Genomic DNA, 24,483 nt, shown 5'->3' on the forward strand with positions numbered 1-24,483 from the left:
TGTCCTGTCCCCTGTCACTTGGGAGAAGAGGCCAGCACCCTCCTCTCTACAACCTCCTTTCAGGTAGTTGTAGAGAGCAATAAGGTCTCCCCTCAGCCTCCTCTTCTCAAGGCTAAACAACCCCAGCTCTCTCAGCCGCTCCTCATAAGGCCTGCTCTCCAGCCCTTTCACCAGCTTTGTTGCTCTTCTCTGGACTCTCTCCAGAGCCTCAACATCCTTCTTATGGTGAGGGGCCCAGAACTGAACACAGTATTCGAGGAGCGGTCTCACCAGTGCTGAGTACAGAGGGAGAATAACCTCCCTGGACCTGCTGGTCACGCCGTTTCTGATACAAGCCAAGATGCCATTGGCCTTCTTGACCACTTGGGCACACTGCTGGGTCATGTTCAGTCGGTTGTCAACCAACACCCCCAGGTCCCTCTCCTCCAGGCAGCTTTCTAGACAGACTTCTCCTAGTCTGTAGCACTGCATAGGGTTGTTGTGCCCCAAGTGCAGGACCCGGCATTTGGCCTTGTTAAACCTCATCCCATTGGACTCTGCCCAGCGGTCCAGCCTGTTCAGATCCCTTTGCAGAGCCTCCCTACCCTCCAGCAGATCAACACTTCCACCCAGCTTAGTGTCGTCCGCAATAATGCTACTAACTGGCAAATAAACTATACTTCCCTGAGTCTTTCCAATAGAAATTTTGAGCACACATAGTTGCCTAATAATTTAGAACTGCAACGCAGTGTTTAATGCTACTTAGCTAAAATGAATGATAAAAAAGGTTGAAACATTGAAAAATAAAAAAAAGTCAATTAAAATTTCAGAAATTGTAAAGCTGTTTTTCTGTCAACTAAATGAATCTGCCTGTTGCTATACCACGACTGCTTATATGGTGTGAAATAAACTTGTAATTTTCTCTTGAGTGCAGTGTCCAGCATTAACCACATAAGGACTTCATGTAACCATTATTCCCTTTCAAGCATACCCCGGCATCACAGTAATTTAAAATAGCGAGGAAAAAAAAATCCCTTAATGGCACAATTCCAACAGGATGTAACCATTGGCAATGAAAATCTATATCTGAAAGTTCTCTGGGGGCATGAAGACATTATCACAGGAATATGGCCAAAAAAAGGGATACTATAGGCCCAAATCTTGATTTAAGACTGCAAGCGATTTCCACAAGAGATATATATTCATGCCCTTGGTGTCCCTCCTGCAAGAGTTACCATTTTTTGCCTGAAACCTAATATACTTACTAGCCTTCAGACACAGAAAGAGAGACAAGAGCAAGAAAATTCAGCACATTAGAAAAAAGACCAATTTTGCAGGGATTCAGTTGCCAAAGGGAGAAAAGAGCTAATAAACTAATTGAATAACTACACAGGAGGAACAACTGTACCTAAAGCAAGACTTTACTGGATGATTCACAGGCACCACACTGGAAATTAATTTTTGCCTTGATTCCATCTTTTCTCTTTACTAAAGTTGACCTTGTGACAAAATTGAGATGTCATTACCCGAGGTCAGTATCTTATGCAGAAAATGCTGCTAGCAGATCCCTGGAATGCTTTGTTGTACCACGTTGGTCAATACAACTGCCTCTCATTCTCTCTCCCTATCCTTACATACCACTTTCTCACAGAACAGAACCAACATATAAAATCTCAAGTATACATATGAAAAAAATACATGTTATCAACACAATTAAGCATATAACTAGCATTAACAGCAGTCTCTTTTTGTGTGCTTTGCACACAAACAAATAACATTCAGTGATAAGCAGGTAAAGGTTACCTGAAGGAAAACCAGCATTTTCTCTGTGGTGCATTGATAAAAGCATTTTGTTATTCAAGTTCTCAGGCTACACTGAGGGCCAGTACAATGAAGTTTGGAGGATGCACCAACTCACATCACAAGACTGATGCTTAAAGATCAGTGTGTTGAGATGACAGCAGAGCTGTAAATAACTACAAACTTTCTAGCCTCTATAAGAGAACACACAGGGAACCTCCACCTTCATATGTCAAAATACACTAAGCTCCTAGTCTCCAGATGTGGAGTGCTCCATTAGCTGCATTAAGCACTGATTTGCTTATTTTACAAACTTTTCTTTTTACTTAGTGAAACAGAAGTAAAGCCATACCATACTGCCCCAGCATCCAGACCTTGTTGAAAAGTGACAGTGTGTGTGTTTACTACTTCTCATATTATAACCCTCCTTTCTGCTATGAATACAGACTACAGCAAAATATGGTTCTGTTCATGGGACTGACAGGTAATGAAAATATAGAAACCTAAGAATCAAAATACCAATTATTTTCTTAAAAGTTAAATAATAAGTTTTACCTATCATTGTATTTCACCTCCTCTCCATTCTTAGCCCAGCTGATGGTGGGCTTTGGGTTTCCCACTGCTTCACAGTGAAGCAGCACGCTCAGTGTGCCACTGGCTAGGACCACCGTCTGTCCTAGGTGGGTAATAACCTCTGAAGCAGAAAGCTGTTGTGCTGCTGAAATCTTTCGAAGGATGGCAGGCTTTTGATGAGGTCTGAGTAAGCCGCTTGCTGGGTCTACAGAGGTGGGAAGAAATGTTTCGGCAGATGATGTCCTGAGGGAGCTAGTAAATCCAGAAACATATCTGTGGAGAGGGTACTCCACCAAGGTTGAATCTACTGTTTGCTGTGATGCTTTGAGGACAGATTCCTGGTGCTCCAAGTGGCTCCTGAAAACCTCATGAGCCAGTTGCACAATAAACTGCTCAGTGTAAACATCTTTAAGCTCCTCAGGCTGTTGAGACAAATTCCTTATGATATCATCCAAGCGTTTCTGCTCTGTGACCATAGTAAATGGCAGGTTATACTCCCGGCTCTCGTCCTCCTCGGAGGATACATTTCTTTCTGTGGACTCTTGGGCTTCCCAGGACTCCAGATTTTCCCCTGGCCAGCCTCTGTGCTGCAGCAGCCTTAAGATAATATCATCATACCAGCTTTTGGGGTCAGCAAGGTGCCCTCGCTTTTCAGCCTTGCTTCTATTGAAGAGAATCCCATTGTTATGTTTATCCCGTGTCCGCAAGGCTTCATTTAGGCTGGCCTTTCTCATGGTCTCTTCCTCCTTAATACCAGCTGGCTGCCCAGCAATGATCTTCTTGTTGCTTCCAATTAGTTTAATTACAAAATGCTCCTGGGCTGGTCCTGCTGTGCAGGTGTATGTCCCAGTGTCTGAAGGCTTCAAACGATGGATCTTCATGTACCCATAGGGTGCAATGGTGATGTGAGCTGAGCTGATGAGCCTCTTGTTATCCTTCTCCCAAGTAATCATTGATTTCCAGAACCTCCCTGTTGGGCATCGGAGAATAACAGAGGTTTTGGGCAGCAGGTAGGCATACCCACCCACAATAAAGTGTAACTTCTTCTGCTTCTTTGTCTGGATGTAAATTTTCTTTATGGCCATAATATGGGGGCTTTGCTTATGAGCTGGCCTGTTGTGTCCTGAAATATCATTAATACTATTAGTATGTGATATATTAAACCAAACAAACAGTTTACTTTGGTGCTGGCAACATTCAACCCATTGAAGAGTAATGGGAGAAAGTGACCACCAGCTCCTGAACATTGTTAGAACAATCAAAATAAGAGGAATAACAAGGCACTTGTCATGAATATGAAAGTAGTCCTGCCCAAGGTACATGCAGGAATAAAGGAGCCAGAAACAAAAGCTTTATTACAGGGAGAAAACCTGAGTGAAAATGTAGTTCTTGTTAAAGCATTTAAATGAAGACTGTTGCTTAATAAATACACTGAAAAGACAAACCCTCAACGACAACATGATCTTGCAGTTTACAGCAGTAAGGAAGAGCAAAACTGATGATACCTTAGGGAGCAATTTTGAACAGAATAAAACTGCCTGGACTAGGCTTAAAAACACAGTAAATACGCAGAAAGTAAGTGTACTAGTTCAATGTGTCCTTCCAGTTTCCAGCTCTATGACCGAGATGTTTGTTATGAAGCACTAAATAAAGCAGTATAGGTACATCATCAGTAAACACCATGCAACATTTGGTCCCAGCTTTAGTTCCGAATGTCAGATCTTTTCTCCCTCACATACCCAACATATATGAGTTTCAGAGGTCATAGTCAGCTTTGGACTGAACCTAGGGTAACTTTCAAACATTAGCACATGCAGTTAGCTTACTGCAAGCAAGGGAAGGGTGTACAAGGAGACTACTGCTCTTGTGAAGGGCAATGACAAATGCATGATATATCAACGTAAAATACAACTAACTTAGGTTGCACTGTTCATTAGCAATCCCAGGTCATAAAGGGTTCTGAGTAACATAATGAAATAATAAGTTTTTAAATGATCTCAAAAAAAATTCCTTACCAAACATTTTCTTTGCAGCTGTTCTAGCAGCGAGTTTATTTGCAGCTGCCCTCAGACTGCTGTGCTATATCTCTGAGCCTCAACATTCCAGCTGTGAAATTTAGATCTAGATTTTGGTCAGAATTTTGAGCCAGTTCGTCCAGAAACAAGTAGCTTCCTTCCAGCACAGTGGCTCAAATGCAGTAAAATTAATAGTTCTCACCCACAGACTTGCCTTGTTGCTAAACAAAGCATACTTCTTCCCAGACAGAAAAGCTCAGCAGCAGTCACTGTGCAAGATCAAGTAACACTACTGCAAGAGAATGTCAGGGAGCAGGTAACAGCATGGATTTCTTAGCGATGGACATCTAAGCTTCCTCTCCCCAGATACTCCCAAGCATCTTTTCCACTTACTTGCACAGGCGGCTAGTGCACAGGACCTGATCAAGGACGAGAATGGCAAAGGTGCGCACATTGAGGAATTGATGATGACAGAATCCCCAGTCTTCAACACCTTTCTGCAAACGGCATTTCGACTCTGGGTGCCCTCTCCACAGCTCACTGAACACTAGGAACAGAACCAGAAACATTAGGAACAAGGTGTGTTAAAAACAAAAGGGTGCTCCTTGTCACACCCTCCCCACCCTCCTTCACATTCTGTATCCATTTCACATACACATAGCACAGTACACATCTGTTACAGCTTTCAAAATATTGCAGTGGAATAAAGCAGAGCAGCGTTTGGTCATTCAGGTACAAGCAGTGCAGGCACAATAGGGAGATGAAATACCAGGTATTTTCTGTCCTTTGAAACTTTTGGTCTTCTCACACTCCCCTTCGCACTTTTTTTGCTCAGATGGTTTCCCTTGTTTTAATGATACTGCACTACAGTGTAAAGCTTGTCTTTGCACTTTATTTCTAGATGTCTGTCTGCTGGATGGAAAAACTCCGGCTCATAGCCAAGAGCAGACCACGTTGACTTGCACTTCACAAATACATCCTGTTCTAGTAAAATCTAGCCTAACCTTAACCTCTGAGCTTCACTGTTGCACATCTATTAGAAATAGTACATAGATGAGTGTTTCAGATACCAGTGAGTTACTGCAGCCTAGTAGTTACCACACAGGGCTTACACAAAAGAATATAAACCCTGTATATACCAGACAGTGGTGTTCAATGCACTGGTGGGCAATGTTTGATGGAATTTGGCACACCTATTTTATTTCATATTTATGAATACAGTCTCACAAAGAAGGGAGAATACAGGCAATGCCATTGCACCGGGACCCAGGCAGCAGTCTGTAAAGGTGCTGCAAAGTAAACAGAGCTGTATAAAGTTGGTAGCACAAAGATACACATGCACTTCTATTACATGTAGGCGTGCACACATGATAAAGGGGATGGGAGATGAAGTGAGGGGGAGTAAACATGCTAATGGTAAGAGCAAAACTATGCCATCTTTCAAGTGAAATGGGAGGGAAGAGTGAAGTCAGATTTGATTTTAATAAGTGCCAGTATAAAGAAATGTGAGCTGTATAGATGTCAACATAAACCAAACCATGTAGCATCTTCAGGTGAAGCAGGACAGATTGGGAACAGAATTACCATCTTCACTGCCAGAGTGGCTATGTGCCTTCTGGCAGCAGACTTCATGAGACCACCTGTCACTTGAGTAGAATGTCAAGTCAGATCAACATATGAAAGGTGAAGGTGTGAGAGCTCTGTGGGGTGACTGGTGTTTCTTTCACAATTAATACAATTCCACCTCATTCCATGAATGAGAACAGGGAGAGCTATGGCAAAGATTGCAAGATGAGGAATGTTTTTTATGCTTACTGGCATTAAAAGGTCACACCATATTTTCAGTTACACTGTCATAAATATAAAGAGAATCTTTCTTAAACCAGATGGGGCCAGAAAGGGAGACTGGAGAAGGGAAAGAAACTTGAGTAGAGTGAGTTTGTTTTGCGATCCCTACACCGAAGGAAGGAAGGAGCTAGCTAACGTCACAAAAGCAGTGTCCTAGAATGAAAGAGGTTTGGTGTCTGTAATGATGTGCCTACAGCAGACTGCAGGAGTCCCTCCCTTCTCTTCTCTAGATCATAGGGAAGGGTTGGAGTGGTCCCAAGGGTAAAAGACAATTGACATCCAAACAGCCAGGCTTTGGGAAGAAAAAGCACTTAGCTTGGGAGAGTAAAGATTACTCGTCTTTGATGCCTTGGATGAACACAAACATAAGCATGGACAGAGGCAGGGATTTATTGTTTTGAGCAAGGCTTGTGTTTATGCCAGAAGGTATTAATGGTTTGGCTGGATGGCTAAAACACATCTGCTGAGGCAGCCTCAAAAGAGGAACATGGAGCTAGCGATCACATTCCCCACCAGGATGATAAGGACAGATTACAGGACAAAACTAGGCAAAATACACTTTGTCCAGTCTGAGCTAATTTAGTTCCTTTATTCTAGAAGACCAAGGAACTTCACTGGCAAGAACAGCACAATTATTTGGTACATGAATATATACCTGTGTCCAGTCAGAGAGAAGCCACTCATTAGGACAATCTTCATTTTTGCAGGCTTGTTGGGTATCTGGTTTTGGTGTGAAGCAGAAGGTTTCTGGCAGCTCTAACAAGCTCCCATCTGCTAGGCGCTGCTTACAAAGTGTATCTCGCTTCTGGACACCACCACCACACGTCTGTGAACACTGTGGGAGATAAGAGTCAGCCACCTTAAATTATACTTGCACCATGGCAACTTGCAGCAAAAATTACTTGTGAATTTGGGTAGAAAGCAACACTCCATTCTGACCAAATAAAACATGTAAGAAAACATTTCACAGATGTCAAAGCAGATTCCTTTTAAAAAGTCAGAAATATTTTGGTAAGAAGCAGCAGGTTTGTTCTTTTTATTTTTTTGCTAATACTTAGAAAAACTGCTTCAGTATTTCTGAACTGTTATGTTTTCAGGTGTTTATACAAAATATATGGAAACAATGGGTCAGAACTGCAGTATGGCAGTGGAAACTTTGCCCTTTCCTGTAACCACTAACTGGAAAATGAGAGACTTGCACATGATGTGGAGGATCTAGATCCTAATGTCTCTGTCTGAGCTCTTAGCATGCTACTGACAGTGCCAAAAAGAGTGGAAAAGCCTTCTCTAGCAGCAGAAAATTCAAGACCTTAATTTCCAGGATTTGCTCATACATATTGGATAATAATAGCTATGAAGTATATAGTTAGCTTGAACAAAATTTAGCTTGTTAAAAAATGTTTGTACTAGCAAGAAAAGAAGTAGAAATTTGAGTGTGATAAATAAAAAAATCCCCCCCATTCATCCCTTTGCTTTTATCCCTTTCATAATTTTCTCATTCCTCGTTTCTAGCCTGCATGAGATGTAGCTCAAAACTTAAACATTCAACATAGAATTCCTGTCCTTGAAGACTTCTCGCACTATGGCGCTTCTCTGATTTTTAATTAATGTAAAAGCTGAATATCAGCTGCAATATGCTGTTTGTCTCAGTAATTTGTTTGTAAGGTTAATATAATAAACCATTAAATATCCACACAGCCCTTTTCTATTTATGGTTGTGATGACAGCACTGTGCACACTTTGCAAAAGGCAAGGTGAAAGGTTTAATTTGAATCAAAATAAATGAAGATAATTAATATTCAGAGAATATACCTTCCCTCTCACTTTAATGTCAATATACCTGTCTGTATCCATTTTCAAGGCATGCAGGGCAGGAAATTTTGAACAAGCAAACTTAATTGCTTTCCTGAATCTGGTTTGTAAACTGTGCTCAGCCATTTTTCCTGAGGATCACTTTTCTGAGACTGGTAACAGGATCCCAGTTCTTCCATTTAGTCCAGTCAGCTCAAATACTTTACTCTCTTCTCCTAGCAAACTGAGGAAGGGCTTATTGTACCCCTCAGCTCTCGCAGGCGATTTAATTTTCTACTGCCCTCTACTTACGGTGGTTTGATTACAGCAGTATAAATTTTTGTCTTACTCTCAAGAATGAATTCTTTGTTATGACTCTACAGTAAGATAAATCATCTGCAAAAAGAGTAAACATTTTAATCTCAGCAGGTCTTTCAGTTGCTTTCTAAGGCCTGACACTTGGAGATTCACAAGGACTTCTTACAATGTGGAGAAAAAATAGCTAGGAAAATATCTGAAAACATTACCAGGTTTCCTATGTTGATGCTGTTGTCAGACCATTTTTCTAATTAACTTTGGAGCAAGGACAGAACGAAGCAGCCAAAAAAGAATGCTAGGACTGAGACTATGGTTCTTATTCAGTAATAAAATAAAGGCAGATGAAGATTTACTAATGGATGACCCCTATTTGAGGTCTGCAGAGTAGGTAATTAATTGGGCAAAGCTTATATCCACTTCCCTCCAGAAGCACACTACTGAAAACAAGATAAACATCCTAATGGCTTTAGCTAAGAAACAGATCTATTTAAAAATAAATAATCTTGAATCGGTAAAGAGATATTTTAAAAATTGCTAGGAATGTTACAACATTGAGAAATATCATGTTTTTATCTGACAAGAACACGGAGGCTTCCAATGTCATTTAATTCAGACAACCCTTCTTTAACAAGCATAAAAGGATTTAGAAAAGGAAACACTGCTCACGGCAGTTTAAATCTTCCGTTTGTTTCTTTTGCTTGAAACCATGTGAAAGGGTGCTACAAAAAGCATGATGAACTCCACAGATGAGTCCAGAGAATTGGCTTCAAACGAGACTGTGTTGAGAACAGATGGTACCCTCTAGTGTCAGTGAAGCTTTAAAGGACCTTTCTTAAGGTGAAGAAGACACTTGCAGGATCCTCCATCTGCCCATATCTGGGGAAACCTCTTAGGGATTTGGGGACCGGGGAGGTGATGTGGGTCCCTTAATGCAAAGAAAGAAATCCTTCTGCTGGAGGACTCCACAGCAGCTCTGCTGCAGGACAGCAGCTCACCACCAGGAGTCTTGCCCACTCACATCCTGTAAAAAAGTATTTTTCCCTCACATGCTCCAGGAGCCCAATAGCTGTAATAATCCCCAAATGCAACGCATTGGCCTGATGGTGCAGGTTTTCACATGGAGGTTTTCACATGGGAAAGTGAGACAGACTTGTGAGGCCTGACTTTCTTACAGGGTGGAAATAACTGTATCAGGTTGGTGGTGCAAAGAAGGAAGACAGATGTCTTTCAAAAATAAGAAAACGGAAATTAATTTTAATGGATTTTCTTGCATTATAGTAATCTAAGCAGACACAGAAGACGTTAGGCAGAGAAGAACATTTCTTGTGCTGTTTCTCCTGGTGAAAGTTAAGCACAGGAAATACTCAGCGACCCTGTAGTGAGGAGCTATGCACACAGCTGGCCAGCTTGCAAAACCTGTGGAGGTAAGTGCAGAAGTTATAACATGACCTTCTGTAAGATGCAGCAATGAATTGCAGCACAGGTTCTCTTTCTCCATTCAGCCTAGAGAAGGCAACACCTAACGCAAAAGGTGTGAATTGAGCAGTTTTATTTAATTCCTGATTAACATGCTTATTAAAGTCTTTATACTTAATCAACCCCCTACTTCATAAGACCTACCATACATTTCAAAAAGAAAGCATATTTCAGAGCCCCATAGCAGACACAAAAAATGACTAAGCCATCACTTCAGCAGAAATACATGTTTGCAATGGTAAGGAAGATGTTCAAATCTTGAAAAAAATCTGTTTCGATGTTGCTGTAGTGGAAACAATTTCAGTACCAGTTTTCATCATGGCCTATAGCTAATGGCCATTGTCAGCAGAAAGTAAATTTTTCAGCATGCTGTAATATCCACCTCTTCTGAGTGTTCAAATAAAGTCACAGAAAATTGCTTTTTGTAAGGACTGTGGCCAATTACAGGATATTAAAGAGCAGATGCACTTCCTTTACCATATCTTATCTTTGAAATGCTCAACTTCACAATCTTATGTGCTAGCAGAAAACTATTTTTTATTTACACAAAAGCATTTATGTAGGTCTATAACCTAGAAATATTCTTAAGTACAACTAAATAAATAAATGTATATGAATATCAGTAGACAAATTAAAGCATGAAACACCACTGCACTATTTTAAAGACAGGACTAATGACATAAGCTAGTTGTCCAGCTTTGACAGATCAGTAGGCTTGCATATATTTTCATTACTAGTATTGTTGCCCAAACACAGAGCTCTCCAACGCAGTACAGCTTCACAGACTTACTGACTCTATTAGGTCGAACATCTCCCTGGCTGTTAAGTAAAGAGTAGATTTCATAGATCGGCACTGAGTAGGCATATGCAAGTACTGTGCCAAGAACTCATAATTTTCTCATAGGATGGAATGAATCTGTGCACTCATCAGTAGTGAAGACTTAAACAGGACTTTTGCTTGTGCCTCCACCACACAGTCTTGCACCCCCCTTATTCCTGACAACAGGGCAGGACACTTTCTTATTATGCAGTATTATATCCAACAGAATTGCAAAAGTGCTTTCATTTACAACCAAATGGCAGCAAATAAACTAATTTCAGGTTGCTTTCCAAAACCAGAAATTCTTGTACAGATCTACTGAGTAGACAACAATTGCAGCATTGGCATAATAAGGCATTCATCTCTTAAAGGGAAGTGCCTAGCATTCATTTGTGACTCTGAAGGATGAGGACTGTATCTTGTCCCAAACTAAATAATTATTTGAGAATATACAGAATATGCAACATGCTTTAAAGATTCTCTTCTACTTGATCCTTACAACTTTGTATTCCTAGAAAAACTGGCACTACTAAACCAAATCCAGTCACTACACTGACCATCACATTCCAGACATTTTTGTTGAGAATCCCTAGCCAGCTGGTAAGAGTTTCCAGTAATTTACAGTAGCAGTAGCTACTCTCATTATTTACCTGTAAAAACATTGATGAAATCTTTTAAAGGCAAAAAAAGTGCACTTTTTCAGATTTTTAATGGCTCATTGATTGATTAAGGAATCCTCTTGATGAGCTAAAGCAAAATGATGCCTCAATAATGCATGCAATGACTACTTTGACAGTCATAAAATGAGATTACACATACACTCTTACCTCTTGCCATTCTGTAGGATACCAGGACGGTGGACAGTCAAATCGATTACAAGCTTGCACCAGGGCTGGCTTAGGTTTATAGCACAATTCATCTGCCAAAACCACAGTCTCGTTAGTTTCTCTTGATAGTAGATGAGAGCAGAAGACATCTCGCGTCTGCAATCCAACCCCACAGGTAAGACTGCAGGTGCTCCATTTCCCAATCTCCCATCTGTGAAGGAATCAAGAGGGAAAACCTTAAGCAAAGAATTAACTCACGTGAATTTTTTCTTTTTGTAATGACAGATGGAGCGAAGAAACAGTAAATGAAAGAGAATTTTCCTTCTCTGATTACTGTCACTCTCCTCATAGCTGCAGAATGAGTCTACAAAGAATACTTATTGTTCCCCTACAGCTTCAGTTCTCACCTAAGGCTTTTGGACTTCAAGTCTTTGGGAGTCCTGCTATAGCATAAGAACAGTTTTGTGTCCTAAATTAAAATTTTTTGTGCGCAGCAGCCTGGACAATGTATTTCAAGACCAAGCAGATTTAATTAGCTATTAAGAAAGTCCATCAAAGGAATACATCAGTGAATTGCTGAGCAGGAATTTCTTCCAGAAGATCCAGTCATGATGTTCCTCACTAACTTTGCCTTCTTGTGGACACAAGGAGTACTATGGCTTTGCAAAATGCAATGGGAGAGCAGGCGGATTCTCTTCAACCCCTGGGTGAACACTTGTCACTGAGCCAGACCTTCTCTGCACTAGCTATGTAAATCCTGCATCAACAGGATTGCTGCTGACTGAATTTCAGCTTTCATCATGTTAAAACCAGATTTCTGCTGTTTGCACTGTATTGAATACAACCCCTAATTCTGTGAGCCATACACAGAAAACTGCTTAAAATAGTGCCCTCCACTCCTGTAGTTTACCAGAAAGTACTTCAGAGATATGCCATAAGTATACACAAAAAAGTCCTATTTCAGAATGAGAATGTAATAAAATAGTATTCTCATCAACTTTACACATAACACTACGTCGACCAGGACATACTCCCACATCCAGAATGAAAGTGTAAGGCCCAGATACTGCCACATTTTCTAATGATGAAGAATAGCTTCCTTTCCTGCATGACGTTATTGAAACCGATAGCTGGGGGAATAAATTAAGCATTTAGGACAAGGAGGGCTCAGAGCACCTGCCTGTGAAGCAAGTAAAGTCAGGCAGAAACTAAAGAGACTGATTATGAAGAAAGATATCCTCACAGGCTCCAAGGAGCATGTAGGCAGATGATGAAGGAAAGTTATGAAATACATCAGCAGTATGAAGCCGAATATGTGGAAGAAGCAGAGGAAAAACAATCATTCTGACAGTCTGAGATCTGTAGTAAATGGAAACTGCTCAGCACATTTAAAATGCATCATGTTAGTAAATACATTGTGGAAAAAATTATTCAAGGTTGTGCCATCCTGCAGTAACAGAACAATTCTAACTTCTCTATTTATTTTATAAAGTTGTTTTCTGTATTTTTTCCCTCCCTCTCAGTAGCACCCATGACAAATTGAAACAGGTAGTAGGTAAGGAATATTTTTTTCAAACCAGATGATAACACTGATTGTTCAAAAAGCCACACTGTTCCCCTTCTGTGGTCCGTCTGCAGATAACATTCTCTGATTTTATAACATGACAGGGTATGTCCTAGTCATCACTATGAACACTACCAGCACGTTAGTTGATTTTAGACAACAGCCTTGCTTCTGCTAGCAGCAATGATCAAAATGAGTTTAACCCTTTCTAACAATGAACACACAACTTGCATAATGATTTAGAAGTTGCAATGGTCACTTTCCAGGCCATAATACACTGAAGGCCACTAAAGCCTGATACGTGTCCTGGAAGCTATTTAGCAGAGGAATAGGAGTGACATCTGGCAGCCAGTTAAACTAATCTGGAGTATGTTCTCCACATGAATGACCTTGGAGAGAGGTCTTCCCAGATTTTCCTATAAAATTGCCAGTCAGAATTAATGTGGATATCTCCTACCCTTCAGTTTTGGCACAATCTAAAATAAGATACTTGAGTATCTGCTGAAAAGAAGGTATTTCTTTATTTCAGAATCTATTTTGATACATGGTTAGTTGCCAGACTTTCTTTTATTCAAGTGATGGTAATAGCTGTTGCCTCCAGCAGCCTATTGTTTGTTATTGGTATAAGTGCACAATGTTTCTGTTGGCAGTTCACTTCTCAGTGGCTAACAGGCCACATAAGCTCTTTAGAAATCTTGGCTTCTGCAGAAGACGGTGTCTGTTTCTTCTTCCAGAAAGAAATGGTACGTTTCAGTAAAGAAAATGGATTTGATTTTCTAGTGTTTGAAATTTCTCTTGCAGGTTGCATCTGTTGTACTAACCGTAGCACCGTTTTGTTCACAATTCTTTCCAGCTCCTTTAAACAGGAGATTCCTTCAAGGTGCTCAGAAAACAGGAGGTCAAATTCTCTCTTACCCTTGTACTTTCATAGCCCCCAGTGATTTTTACAGGCTTTCACAGACAAAAAGTAAAGAATGTAGAGTAGAGCAGAGACATGCAAAGTGGAGCAGGGATGTGTAAGTACCAAAACCCATAAATGATAAATATGATTGTCAGAATTTCAGAGCTCTAAAAAGCAAGAGAAATTCAATGATAACCCTACAGAACAGAACCACAGGGCTGTAGAATTATTTTATAACAGGTAAATGTGCTTGCAAAATAATAGTATTATATTAAATCTACAATTTAGGTTTTAAACTACTTGTGCTATTGGAGACAAACTTTTTTTTTTAATACTGCTGTAGTAACACAGTTGCACCCTTATTGTACAGCATTAGTTGATCTAACTGAAATAATTGCTGATTTATTTCACGTGGTCCTTATCTGCATATTCCTCTATCTCGTTTTTCTTTTGGGTGTTTTGGCACACTGAGCTGAATCATCCAATGTGTATGGGAATAATGTCATCATGTTCTGCACGCATCTGACAATATTGTAATTAAATTAGGAAACAATCTTATAGTCAAAAAGTAACTACTTATCATAGTTACAGGATCAAGCTAGAGGAACCTTGTGCAGATGGAACTGGCATCTTTGTGAGCTGATCATGGTTGTTTCTTTAGGAAAGAACTGCACACTTTATAACCAAGCTGAAAGTCATTTGTTTGGTACTTCCTGCATTGCTTCCCAGAGCCTGGTGAAGAGACTATGGTTTTGGTCCGAAACGTTGGTTTTATCCCTCCTTCTGTCTCCTCCATTGAAGCCCAAAGCTATACTAAAATGTAGCAACAGAGAAACAATGTCTTTTATTCTTTTTTACAACAGGATTTTGGCATATCTGTGCTCCTAAACCCCTGACTTGTCCTAACACTAGTTCTATGAGTTCATCAGTTGCCTGCCTCTGTCTCCTATATATCTAAGTAGTGGTTACATATTTAAGAGCAAATAAGACTTTTAAAATATTTCAGTTACTGTAGTTCATAAGAAACAGAATTCAAAAGGTTTTCATCCTCTGCAGAGGCTGACAGACATGATACGTAGAATATTCAAACTGATTGATGGAAAGCTATATAAATACAAAACCACAAAGACATTAAGAGAAGGCTAACAGAGGGGATTGTAACAGGAAAAATGTAATTCATAGGGCTGGATGTGTTGAAATAGAAATATGGCTATATGAGACACATTAGGACACATATATATACACACTTCTCAGATAAAAAGAGATGAAATTAAGTATCCATTGCGAGTGTATAGGGAACAGAGGATGCTCCCAAAATACAGCTTATTTCAAGTATTATTACAAATTCGAATTACAAAACCAATCACAGAAACTTGTCACTTTCCAAATAAACAATCTCCTGCTTCCAACAGACTACTGTGATACCTTAGTAGCATTTTTAGAGTTGGTGAAGTATAGGGAGACATGACGACAGACAAACTAAGTAGTGAACCTGATCTGACTGCTCAAGGCAATAGTATTCTCTAAGATTGTCTAACAGAAAATGCAAAGAATGTGGTCTAAAAACTGCACATAAACTCATGAAAAGCCCAACCAACCACAGTACTAAATTTCTTTTACTTCCAGAAACTATAAACTAAACAAGTGAATTAGTTAATGGATGGATTTTATGAACAGAAAAACATCAGTTAAGAAATCTAACAATCAATTCATATTATGAATCAGACCAATAATCTGTAATATGCTATTAATTTTACAAATTAAGATTGTAACTTCTAAAGACCGAATAATCTAATGTAATTTTGCAGAACAATCTCATTGAATAAATTAAGTTTGACTAAGCAGTACTTATGTGTGCTTCTGGTAAACAAGCTATTTTCCACAATTAATCATGGTCAGTATATTTTAAAGTGTGAATATTTGCAGGTCCCTTAAATAAAAGAAAGAGAACAATTGCAAAACTCCACTTGCCAAAAAAAGCCCAATAATCTGAAAATCTTGACTGCAATCATAGCACAATTATTTTGTATCATGAACAAGTCTAAAAATCTTAGAGATGCTCTCAAAAAACAGCTTAAGTATGCTGTTTCTAACACTGTCTGTGATCCTTGAATTAAACTTTATCATCTTATACTTTGAAAAGTTTCAAGCTTTGTGAGAATCCATATATTCAACTTATATATAGCCTGGACAAATGTGATCAAGTTGTTTAAAAGGGAAACAAAAAGGCTCCTAAGACATAACATGAGTATGTACTTCTAGGGGATGAGGAAAAGGCTGAGGTACTTAATGCCTTCCTTGCCTCAGTCTTTAATTGTAAAGAAAGTTGTTCCGTCTGTGTACAAACCCAGGAGCTAGAGGAGCATAATGAGGCTCCCATGATCCAAGAGGAGGTGGTCAGAGCCTTGCTAGCCCGACTAGACACTCACAAGTCTATGGGGCCGGATGAGATTCATCCAAGGGTATTGAAGGAGCTGGCGGGTGTGCTGGCCAAACCCCTTTCCACCATCTTCCAACAGTTCTGGAAGACTGGGGAAGTCCCACTGGACTGGAGGCTGGCTGATGTTGTGCCCATCTACAAGAAGGGTCGCAGGGAGGACCCAGGAAACTACACGCCTGTCAGTCTGACCTCAGTGCCAGGGAAAGTCATGGAGCAGGTGATCTTGAGTGCTATCATGAAGCACATGCAAGAGAACCGGGTGATCAGGCCCAGTCAACATGGGTTCACAAAAGGCAGGTCTTGCCAGACTAACCTGATCGCCTTCTATGACAAAGTGACTCGGCTGCTGGATGAGGGAAAGGCTGTGGATGTATCTTCCTGGACTTCAGTGAAGCCTTTGACACAGTTTCTCACAGCATTCTGCTTCGGAAACTGTCAGCCTCTGGCCTGGACAGGCGCACACTCTCCTGGGTGGAAAACTGGTTGGATGGCCGGGCCCAGAGAGTGGTGGGAAATGGTGTTAAATCCAGCTGGAGGCCAGTGACAAGTGGGGTTCCCCTGGGCTGAGTGCTGGGTCCAGCCCTGTTCAATGTCTTTATCAAGGACCTGGATGAAGGCATCAAGTGCACCCTTAGCAAGTTTGCAGATGACACTATGCTGGGTGGAAGTGTTGATCTGCTGGAGGGTAGGGAGGCTCTGCAAAGGGATCTGAACAGGCTGGACCAATGGGCTGAGTCCAATGGCATGAAGTTTAACAAGGCCAAATGCCGGGTCCTGCACTTGGGGCTCAACAACCCTGTGCAGTGCTACAGACTAGGAGAAGTCTGTCTAGAAAGCTGCCTGGAGGAGAGGGACCTGGGGGTGTTGGTTGACAGCCGACTGAACATGAGCCAGCAGTGTGCCCAGGTGGCCAAGAACGCCAATGGCATCTTGGCTTGGATCAGAAACGGCGTGACCAGCAGGTCCAGGGAGGTTATTCTCCCTCTGTACTCGGCACTGGTGAGACCACTCCTTGAATACTGTGTTCAGTTCTGGGCCCCTTGCAACAAGAAGGATGTTGAGGCTCTGGAACGAGTCCAGAGAAGAGCAACAAAGCTGGTGAAGGGGCTGGAGAACAGGCCTTATGAGGAACGGCTGAGAGAGCTGGGGTTGTTTAGCCTTGAGAAGAGGAGGCTGAGGGGAGACCTCATTGCTCTCTACAACTACCTGAAAGGAGTTTGTAGAGAGGAGGGTGCTGGCCTCTTCTCCCAAGTGACAGGGGACAGGACAAGAGGGAATGGCCTCAAGCTCTGCCAGGGGAGATTTAGGCTGGACATTAGGAAAAAATTCTTCACAGAAAGGGTCATTGGGCACTGGAACAGGCTGCCCAGGGAGGTGGTTGATTCACCTTCCCTGGAGGTGTTTAAGGCACGGGTGGACGAGGTGCTAAGGGGCATGGTTTAGTGTTTGATGGGAATGGTTGGACTCGATGATCCGGTGGGTCTCTTCCACCCTGGTTATTCTATGATTCTATGATTCTAAATAGTTCTATACATTTCATTTTAATTTGAAAGGACATTTTCCTCTTTCTTGTGATAGAACAAAATGTGTCATAGAATCATGGAGTTGGAAAAGACCTTTGAGATCATTGGATCCAACTGTACCTGTCCATTACTAAATCATGTCCCCAAGCACCTCACCTTCCCATCTTTTAAACACCTCCAAGGATGGTGACTCAACCACCTCCCTAAGCAGCCTCTGCCAGTGCTTGATAACCCCTTCTGTGAAGAAATTTTTCCTAATGACCAAACTAAGCTTCCCTTGCTGCAGTTTAAGACCATTCCCTCTTGTGCCATCACCTATCACCTGGGAGAAGATATCAACATCCACCTCTCTACAAACTCCTTTCAGGCAGCTGCAGGCGGTGATAAGGTCTCCTCTCAGCCTCCTCTTCCCCAGGCTAAAAAATCCCAGTTCCCTCGCCCTCTCCTCACAAGACTTGTTCTCCAGCCCCTTTACCAACTTTGTCACTCTTCTCTGAAAACACTCCAGGACCTCAACATCCTTCTTGTAGTGAGGGGCCTAAAACTGAACACAGTATTCAAGGTGCGGCCTCACCAGTGCTGAGTACAAGGGCAGAATCACTTCCCTGGTCCTGCTGGCCACGTTGTTTCTGAATACAAGCCAAGATGCTGTTGGCTTTCTTGGTCACCTGGGCACACTGCTGGCTCATGTTCAGTCAGCTGTTGACCAAGACCCCCAGGTCTTTCTCTGCCAGACAGATTTCCAGCCACTCTTCCCCAAGCCTGTAGTGCTACACGGGGTTATTGTGTCCCATGTGCAAGATTCTGCAGCTTGCCTTGTCAAACCCCATCCCACTGGCCCCAGCTCATTATTCCAGCCTGTTCAGATCCCTCTGTAGAGCTTCCCTACCCTCCAGACAGTTCCTTCTAGCTTAGTGTTGTCCACAAACTTGCTGAGGGTGCACTCAATCCCCTCATTCACATTGTTGATAAAGATATTGAACAGGACTGGACCCAGCACTGAGCCCTGGGGAACCCCACCTGTGACCAGCCTCCAGCTGGAGTTAACTCCATTCACCACCACTCTTTGAGCCTGGCCATCAAGCCACTTTTTAACCCAGCAGAGGGTGCACCTGTTCAGGCCAGCGGCAGCCAGTTTCTCAAGCAGGATGCTGTGAGAAACTGTGTCAAATTCTTATTGTGTCGTATTGTACTCAAGCAGTTTAGATGATGATCAAGTGAGCAAGACCTTGTTCCCAGCCTTTTGTTGAACTCTAGAGGTGACTGAGACCAGAACTGCTGAAGCATGGACTAGTCTGTGAGTATGTGAATATACCCTTTGACTATAATAGGAAGACTCAAGTGCTGGGCTGGATCATACTCTTCTCCCATATGTGCACATTTGCAACATTGTTACAACACTTTTTTTTCCTCTTGAGCTCCATCCATGTTGTCTGCTTAGGTTGTGGTCCTACAGAAGGAAATGATCTTTTACTTGGTCTTTACCTTGCTGCCTAGCCCAATGGCACTCTCACCTCGACAGGAGCCTCTAGGCATTAGCATGCTACGCATAACAAGAGGGACAATAAGACACTGTTGCCTTAGTTTTTGAAATGTCCCTGTCAATCCTACAAGAACTAGAGCCTACATAATAATTCTGTTATCTAGGTAGACCAGAAAGTGGCACCAGTTAGTAAGCAGCTCATAGCAACGGAAGCTCCTAAAATCAGAGTTGTTGCCCCAGCGGAGCCATAAGCCTTCAGAACAAAGCACTCTTGTATCCCCATAGTCAGACTGGAAAAAGCACATGATGTAGGTAGAAAGTGAAAAATGTATACTCTTGAGCCAAAGCACTGTGGAGCCAACCACTTTGGATCAGTCCCTATATGTAGAGTATATTTGGTGAAAACCAAAGCATTCTAAGCTGTTAGGTGTTGTAAGTAAAGAATATTTTCTAGAGATATATGATTTCATCCTGACAGAATCCTTTCAAGCACTGCCAAGAAAATTGAACAGTGCACAGGAAAAGTAAACACCCTTCTCTACAAAGACCTCCCAAACTGCTTAAAAAAATGAAATTATTGTGATTTTTATGTGGTTAAAGCATATGAAAGTGATACAAAAGAACTCTTCTTGTTTCTAAAATAAACATTAATCAATGGGGAGAGAGGTTTGCCTGGAAGCATCTTACTTAATGTCTGACACCTGCCTGCATGAAGGCATTCCTCAGTGCACCAGTGCTGGGTGGCAGCTGTGTAGATGCACATGCAACAGACTGAGTAAATCACATACTAGGTCAATACTGGCTTTGTCTTGTTCCCTGTCATCAGGGCATACTCCATTGGATCCTGCAGGCTGAAAAATCTACTTGGAGCCCACACACATCCTCCCCTCCTTTTCTGTTATTGATCTGAGTGATGTTTGTGGCAAATCTTCCTGTTTCATAGGTGTGAAAGGCTTTCTTGAAGGTTCTTTAGCAGATTTACCTTGAGTCAATATTCTCAGTGTCAAGTGGTAAATATAATCCAAAATGTGATCTTAAACTTTAGACAGCAGGGAGAGTTACTGTCAACTGTGTTTGGGTACCATACTTTCCTGCAGTAAAGCTACATGATGGAGATGAGAACTCCAGTCAGTTCCTGGTTTTATAACCAAAATAGACTCAAAGAAGGGGGCACTAAATAAGAATTTAATTACAACTATTTTTTTCATTCAGTCATATTAACTGACAGTGAAATCAGTCCACTCTTTTGAAACGAAGTGTGAGAGCTAAGACCTCTCCCTAGGTGTTAAAATAAGGATGAGTCTCTAGGAAATGATCTCTCTACAGCTATGGTTTAGTTTGTGTTAGAGAGAACATAACAAGCATACGTGCAGTATACATACACCTCAGAGGAAAACAGATTCAGCTAAGTTTTGGAAAAGTTAATACTCAATTGAGAAATAAAAATGAAAATGCAAAGTACTTCTAAGTTAGCAGCAGCAGCAACAGAAAAGTAATTCATGCCAGCCTGACAAAATCTGTTGTTCAGTATTACTGATGTGATGAGGGAGCAGAACAGGCAGGGAAGGTTTCAGGGCACTGTTGTTCACAAAGGAGAGTGAGCTGCTTTTCTTCATCTTTCTTGCAAGTGGAAGGAATCTGTCAAAGAGATACCTATGCAGCCAATACATGCAAGCAGATCCAATCAGACCAAAGTCTCAGTGAGAGTGCTCTGGGAGCTGACAGAAGTGGCCTGCATTCATTTTGAAGACCTATCAGTATCAATGAATATTGCAGCTCATTATAGCTGAAAATGGCAGGGAGACAATATTTATATAACAGAGCCACATAAAGGAAAACAGAGGTGGAACTCAAAAGTCAAAGAAGAACAGAAAGTAAATGGAGTATGGAACAACTCCACAGATGGAAATTTTGGTTGCTGGGGTTAACCTCGTGACATGCCTCAAGCAATGTATATGTAAGATTCCTTACAGAAATAAAATCTTGTTGTTCCTTGAGTTGAAGGCAGAGAACATCAATTATTAGAGCAGGTCAGAAAAGAGGATTTGTGGTTTTCTGCCAACACTTTGAACAGTGGGGGGTTGTATAGCGGATCTTTCAGGGGACTACTGCAGATGCAGAATGCAAAAGCCACAGAGGAACATGAAAAGACAGTATCCCTTCAGTGAACTCTTTTGGCAGAGAACTGGTTTGAGAGATTAGCAAACATACTGGCTACTGAAAAGTACCTAATGAGACTTTTACTCTGTATGATAACTGTGGCATTGAGATAAACTATAGCAATAGCTGTCTTTGATATAGCTACACAGATCAGATAAGCCTTGAGAAACAAATGAGTACTAGCTTTAACCTCAAGTTTAGATTTGGGCTCATGCTTAAAGCAATGTCTACTTCCAAGGAGGTTGTTCAGTACTTTATGTGGGATACAATGAAAATAGTCCCTTAGTAGTGCTTTTCAAAAATGAAGATATGATACAGTTGAAGAACAGAGTCAATTACTGTAAACATGGAAAGCTAGTTAAGAAGTAATACAGAGAAGTTTGAGGAAAAGGACAAAAATTGTACAAATTTGACTTATAATGGCAGATGGCAGAAACTGAATGAAGAGTCTATGGAGGAACACAGTTCAGGAACTACAGCAGAGCAGGATAATACCCCTTGCCCCAAACCTACATTGAATTAATGCAAAACCAAAGACCTGCTGATTTATGAAATAAATTGTGTGCATCAGTCTATAAAGTGCTTGCATACGTTTTTTCTGCAAAGAAGCAGAGGGACAATTTAATACTCTGCTGCCCAAGACAGAGCTGCTTCATGTCAAAGACTCCCTGGTTCTTTTCACACTGGAGCTCTCCATGCTGGACTGTCTCATAAAACAACACCTTTTCTTAGAACTAACTTTATGCCATATAGAAAATGTGAAAAGACAGCTGTTCCAGAAGGAGAAATCAACAAGATCACAGAAAACAGAAGGGGGAAAAGAAGCCAAAAAAACCTGTGCAATGAATTTATTATTCATAATCTGAAATACCATCTAAGATGAAACATGTTAAAATTGAGATAGTTGACATGTAGATGGCACAGAAAGAATACACAAGACGACTGACTTTACAGTCTGTAAGATCAATATCCATAAACATGCAATTTCATCCCACAGAATAACAACTCTCCCAATATCTAAGGATGCCTTTCCTGAAATGATCCATGCAGGACAGAAGTAAAGGAGATGCCACTGGATTAAATGGACAAAGAAAACTCATTCATGAATAAAATAGTGTTCAGATAAAAGTGAGTGGGCTTAAGTAATTCTCTAACAAGTCCAAATTTTATGAGCAGTGCTGCCACAAAGGCAGCAGATAACATAAGCTTCTCACTGACCTGGCTGGCAGCATTACAGGGATAATATTTTCATTAGGATGAACTGTTTCTGAACTATTTTACCAGTGCAGAAGGTACAAACAGGCTGTCTCTCAAATCAGGCATACAAGGCTTTTCTCTAGTATTTTAGCAGAGGGAGGGGCGAACAATTGAACTCAGGTATTTGTATCTGTATGGTACAGAGACTGAATTTGGGGAACTCCCAGTGTCTGCTTACATTTGTGTTCTCTTCAATAACTTTCTTGCAAAATACAGTTAGTAAGGCAGTACAAGAATTTTGTTCCAAACACGCATTCAGATCCAACATTTTTACTTTCCCCTTTGAGATCCTGAACCTGTGACTCATAATTTATTTAGTAACTCATTCACTCTTCTGCAATAAAAGATGTTTTTCCTCACAGTGATATGCAGACATCAATCATGCAGGCATTCCTCACGCAGAGTGAAGAGGTTCTATACTCATATTACATCATCCATAACTAAGCAAAGTAACCATGGTAAAGTATTTAGAAGTATCAACCAAGATCGGATTCTGACTCAAAAAATGTATGGAAGGAAGTTATCAAATTCAAAGTGATGGAGTCAAAAAGGTTACTATTTATGTACGCAAACTTGTACTAAAGACTGTCATATCTCCATCAAAACAGTTGTATCAATCTAGGTCTGTATGTGGAGTCAACAGATTACAGAATGACAACTTAGTACACTTCTTCCCTAACTTTCTCTGAATGAGAAACTGGCTTCTTAGACCTTGGAGAAAATAATGAATTTGGACAGTACAGTTTGCTTCCTCATGGAAAGGTGAATGAACTTGTCTGATGTATCTGAACACCTTTGTTCAGATCAGGAACCACAACAGTGTAAATATTATAATTTAAAAAAAACCAACAAACCAAGACCCAAATCTCCATCCAGTCATAGTTATAACAATACAAATCTGTGCATCCACTAGGTGGTAATAAAGTGCATTGCTGTTCACCTCTCTGCAAGTCTTTCTCAAGGCTATAAAACACAGGATCTACTAACACCTTGTTACAGTGTACAAGTCAGCTTAGTCACATTTCTAATGTGTAACTGCACATCACAAACTCCACATCATCAGTAAGACCTTCAGTGTTTCACAATGTTAGCACAGAGGTCAGGGGAATGGAGATCACATAACTGAAGCTGGAAAATTCATGGACGCAAACACAAGGGCTTGCTGTGCTTCTGCAGATGTGCCAGCCTTATTTGGCAGATAAAGCACTCCTCTTTAATCAGACTAGCTCCTTGTATAGGTACTTGGTTCACTCCAAATTTAATGGAAATAAAAATGTTAATTTCATGTATGACTCTTTCTGATGTAAGTATAGTACATAACTGTACAGTACCTTTCCAGAAGTTAAGGACATATTTTTACTCTCCTTTTACATACCTTACCTCTTCATCAACAAAGTTTTCTTGGTTTTTTGTCATTAGACTACTGCCATTACAAATTACTTCAGCAGTACCGTAAATGGAAGATATAATGGTGTTCTTAATTGCAGCTATTTTTAAAGGAAGTGATGATGCACAGCAAAATCGACCATTTATAAGACACTGTAGCTTATTTCACAGGTTAATGCTGCAGTGAAAAAGTTAATTCTGGCCATTATGCTACAAAACATTTGATGTAACTTCATATTTGCCACAAAAGTAAAGACCTACTCTTTATCATCACTGTTGGGAAAGTTTTTTTTTGGCAGCGAAATCCTGCTGTTGTGTCAGT

At 40.8% G+C, this 24,483-nt stretch overlaps 1 protein-coding gene across 3 annotated transcripts in view; it reads right to left on the reverse strand.

Annotated features, from left to right (window-relative positions):
- Positions 1-24,483, reverse strand: part of ADAMTSL1 (ADAMTS like 1) — a 173,889-nt gene that overhangs the window by 39,452 nt on the left and 109,954 nt on the right. For all 3 annotated transcript variants that reach the window (XM_069880687.1, XM_069880686.1, XM_069880688.1), the window contains 4 exons: positions 11,448-11,658; positions 6,871-7,050; positions 4,761-4,914; positions 2,335-3,475 (listed from right to left, as the gene is read on the reverse strand). In XM_069880687.1, coding sequence (XP_069736788.1) covers positions 2,335-3,475; positions 4,761-4,914; positions 6,871-7,050; positions 11,448-11,658 — 1,686 coding nt within the window. The remainder of the gene's footprint in view (positions 1-2,334; positions 3,476-4,760; positions 4,915-6,870; positions 7,051-11,447; positions 11,659-24,483) is intronic.

This window comes from Phaenicophaeus curvirostris, chromosome Z (genome assembly GCF_032191515.1).
Source record: "Phaenicophaeus curvirostris isolate KB17595 chromosome Z, BPBGC_Pcur_1.0, whole genome shotgun sequence".
NCBI lineage: Eukaryota > Metazoa > Chordata > Aves > Cuculiformes > Cuculidae > Phaenicophaeus > Phaenicophaeus curvirostris.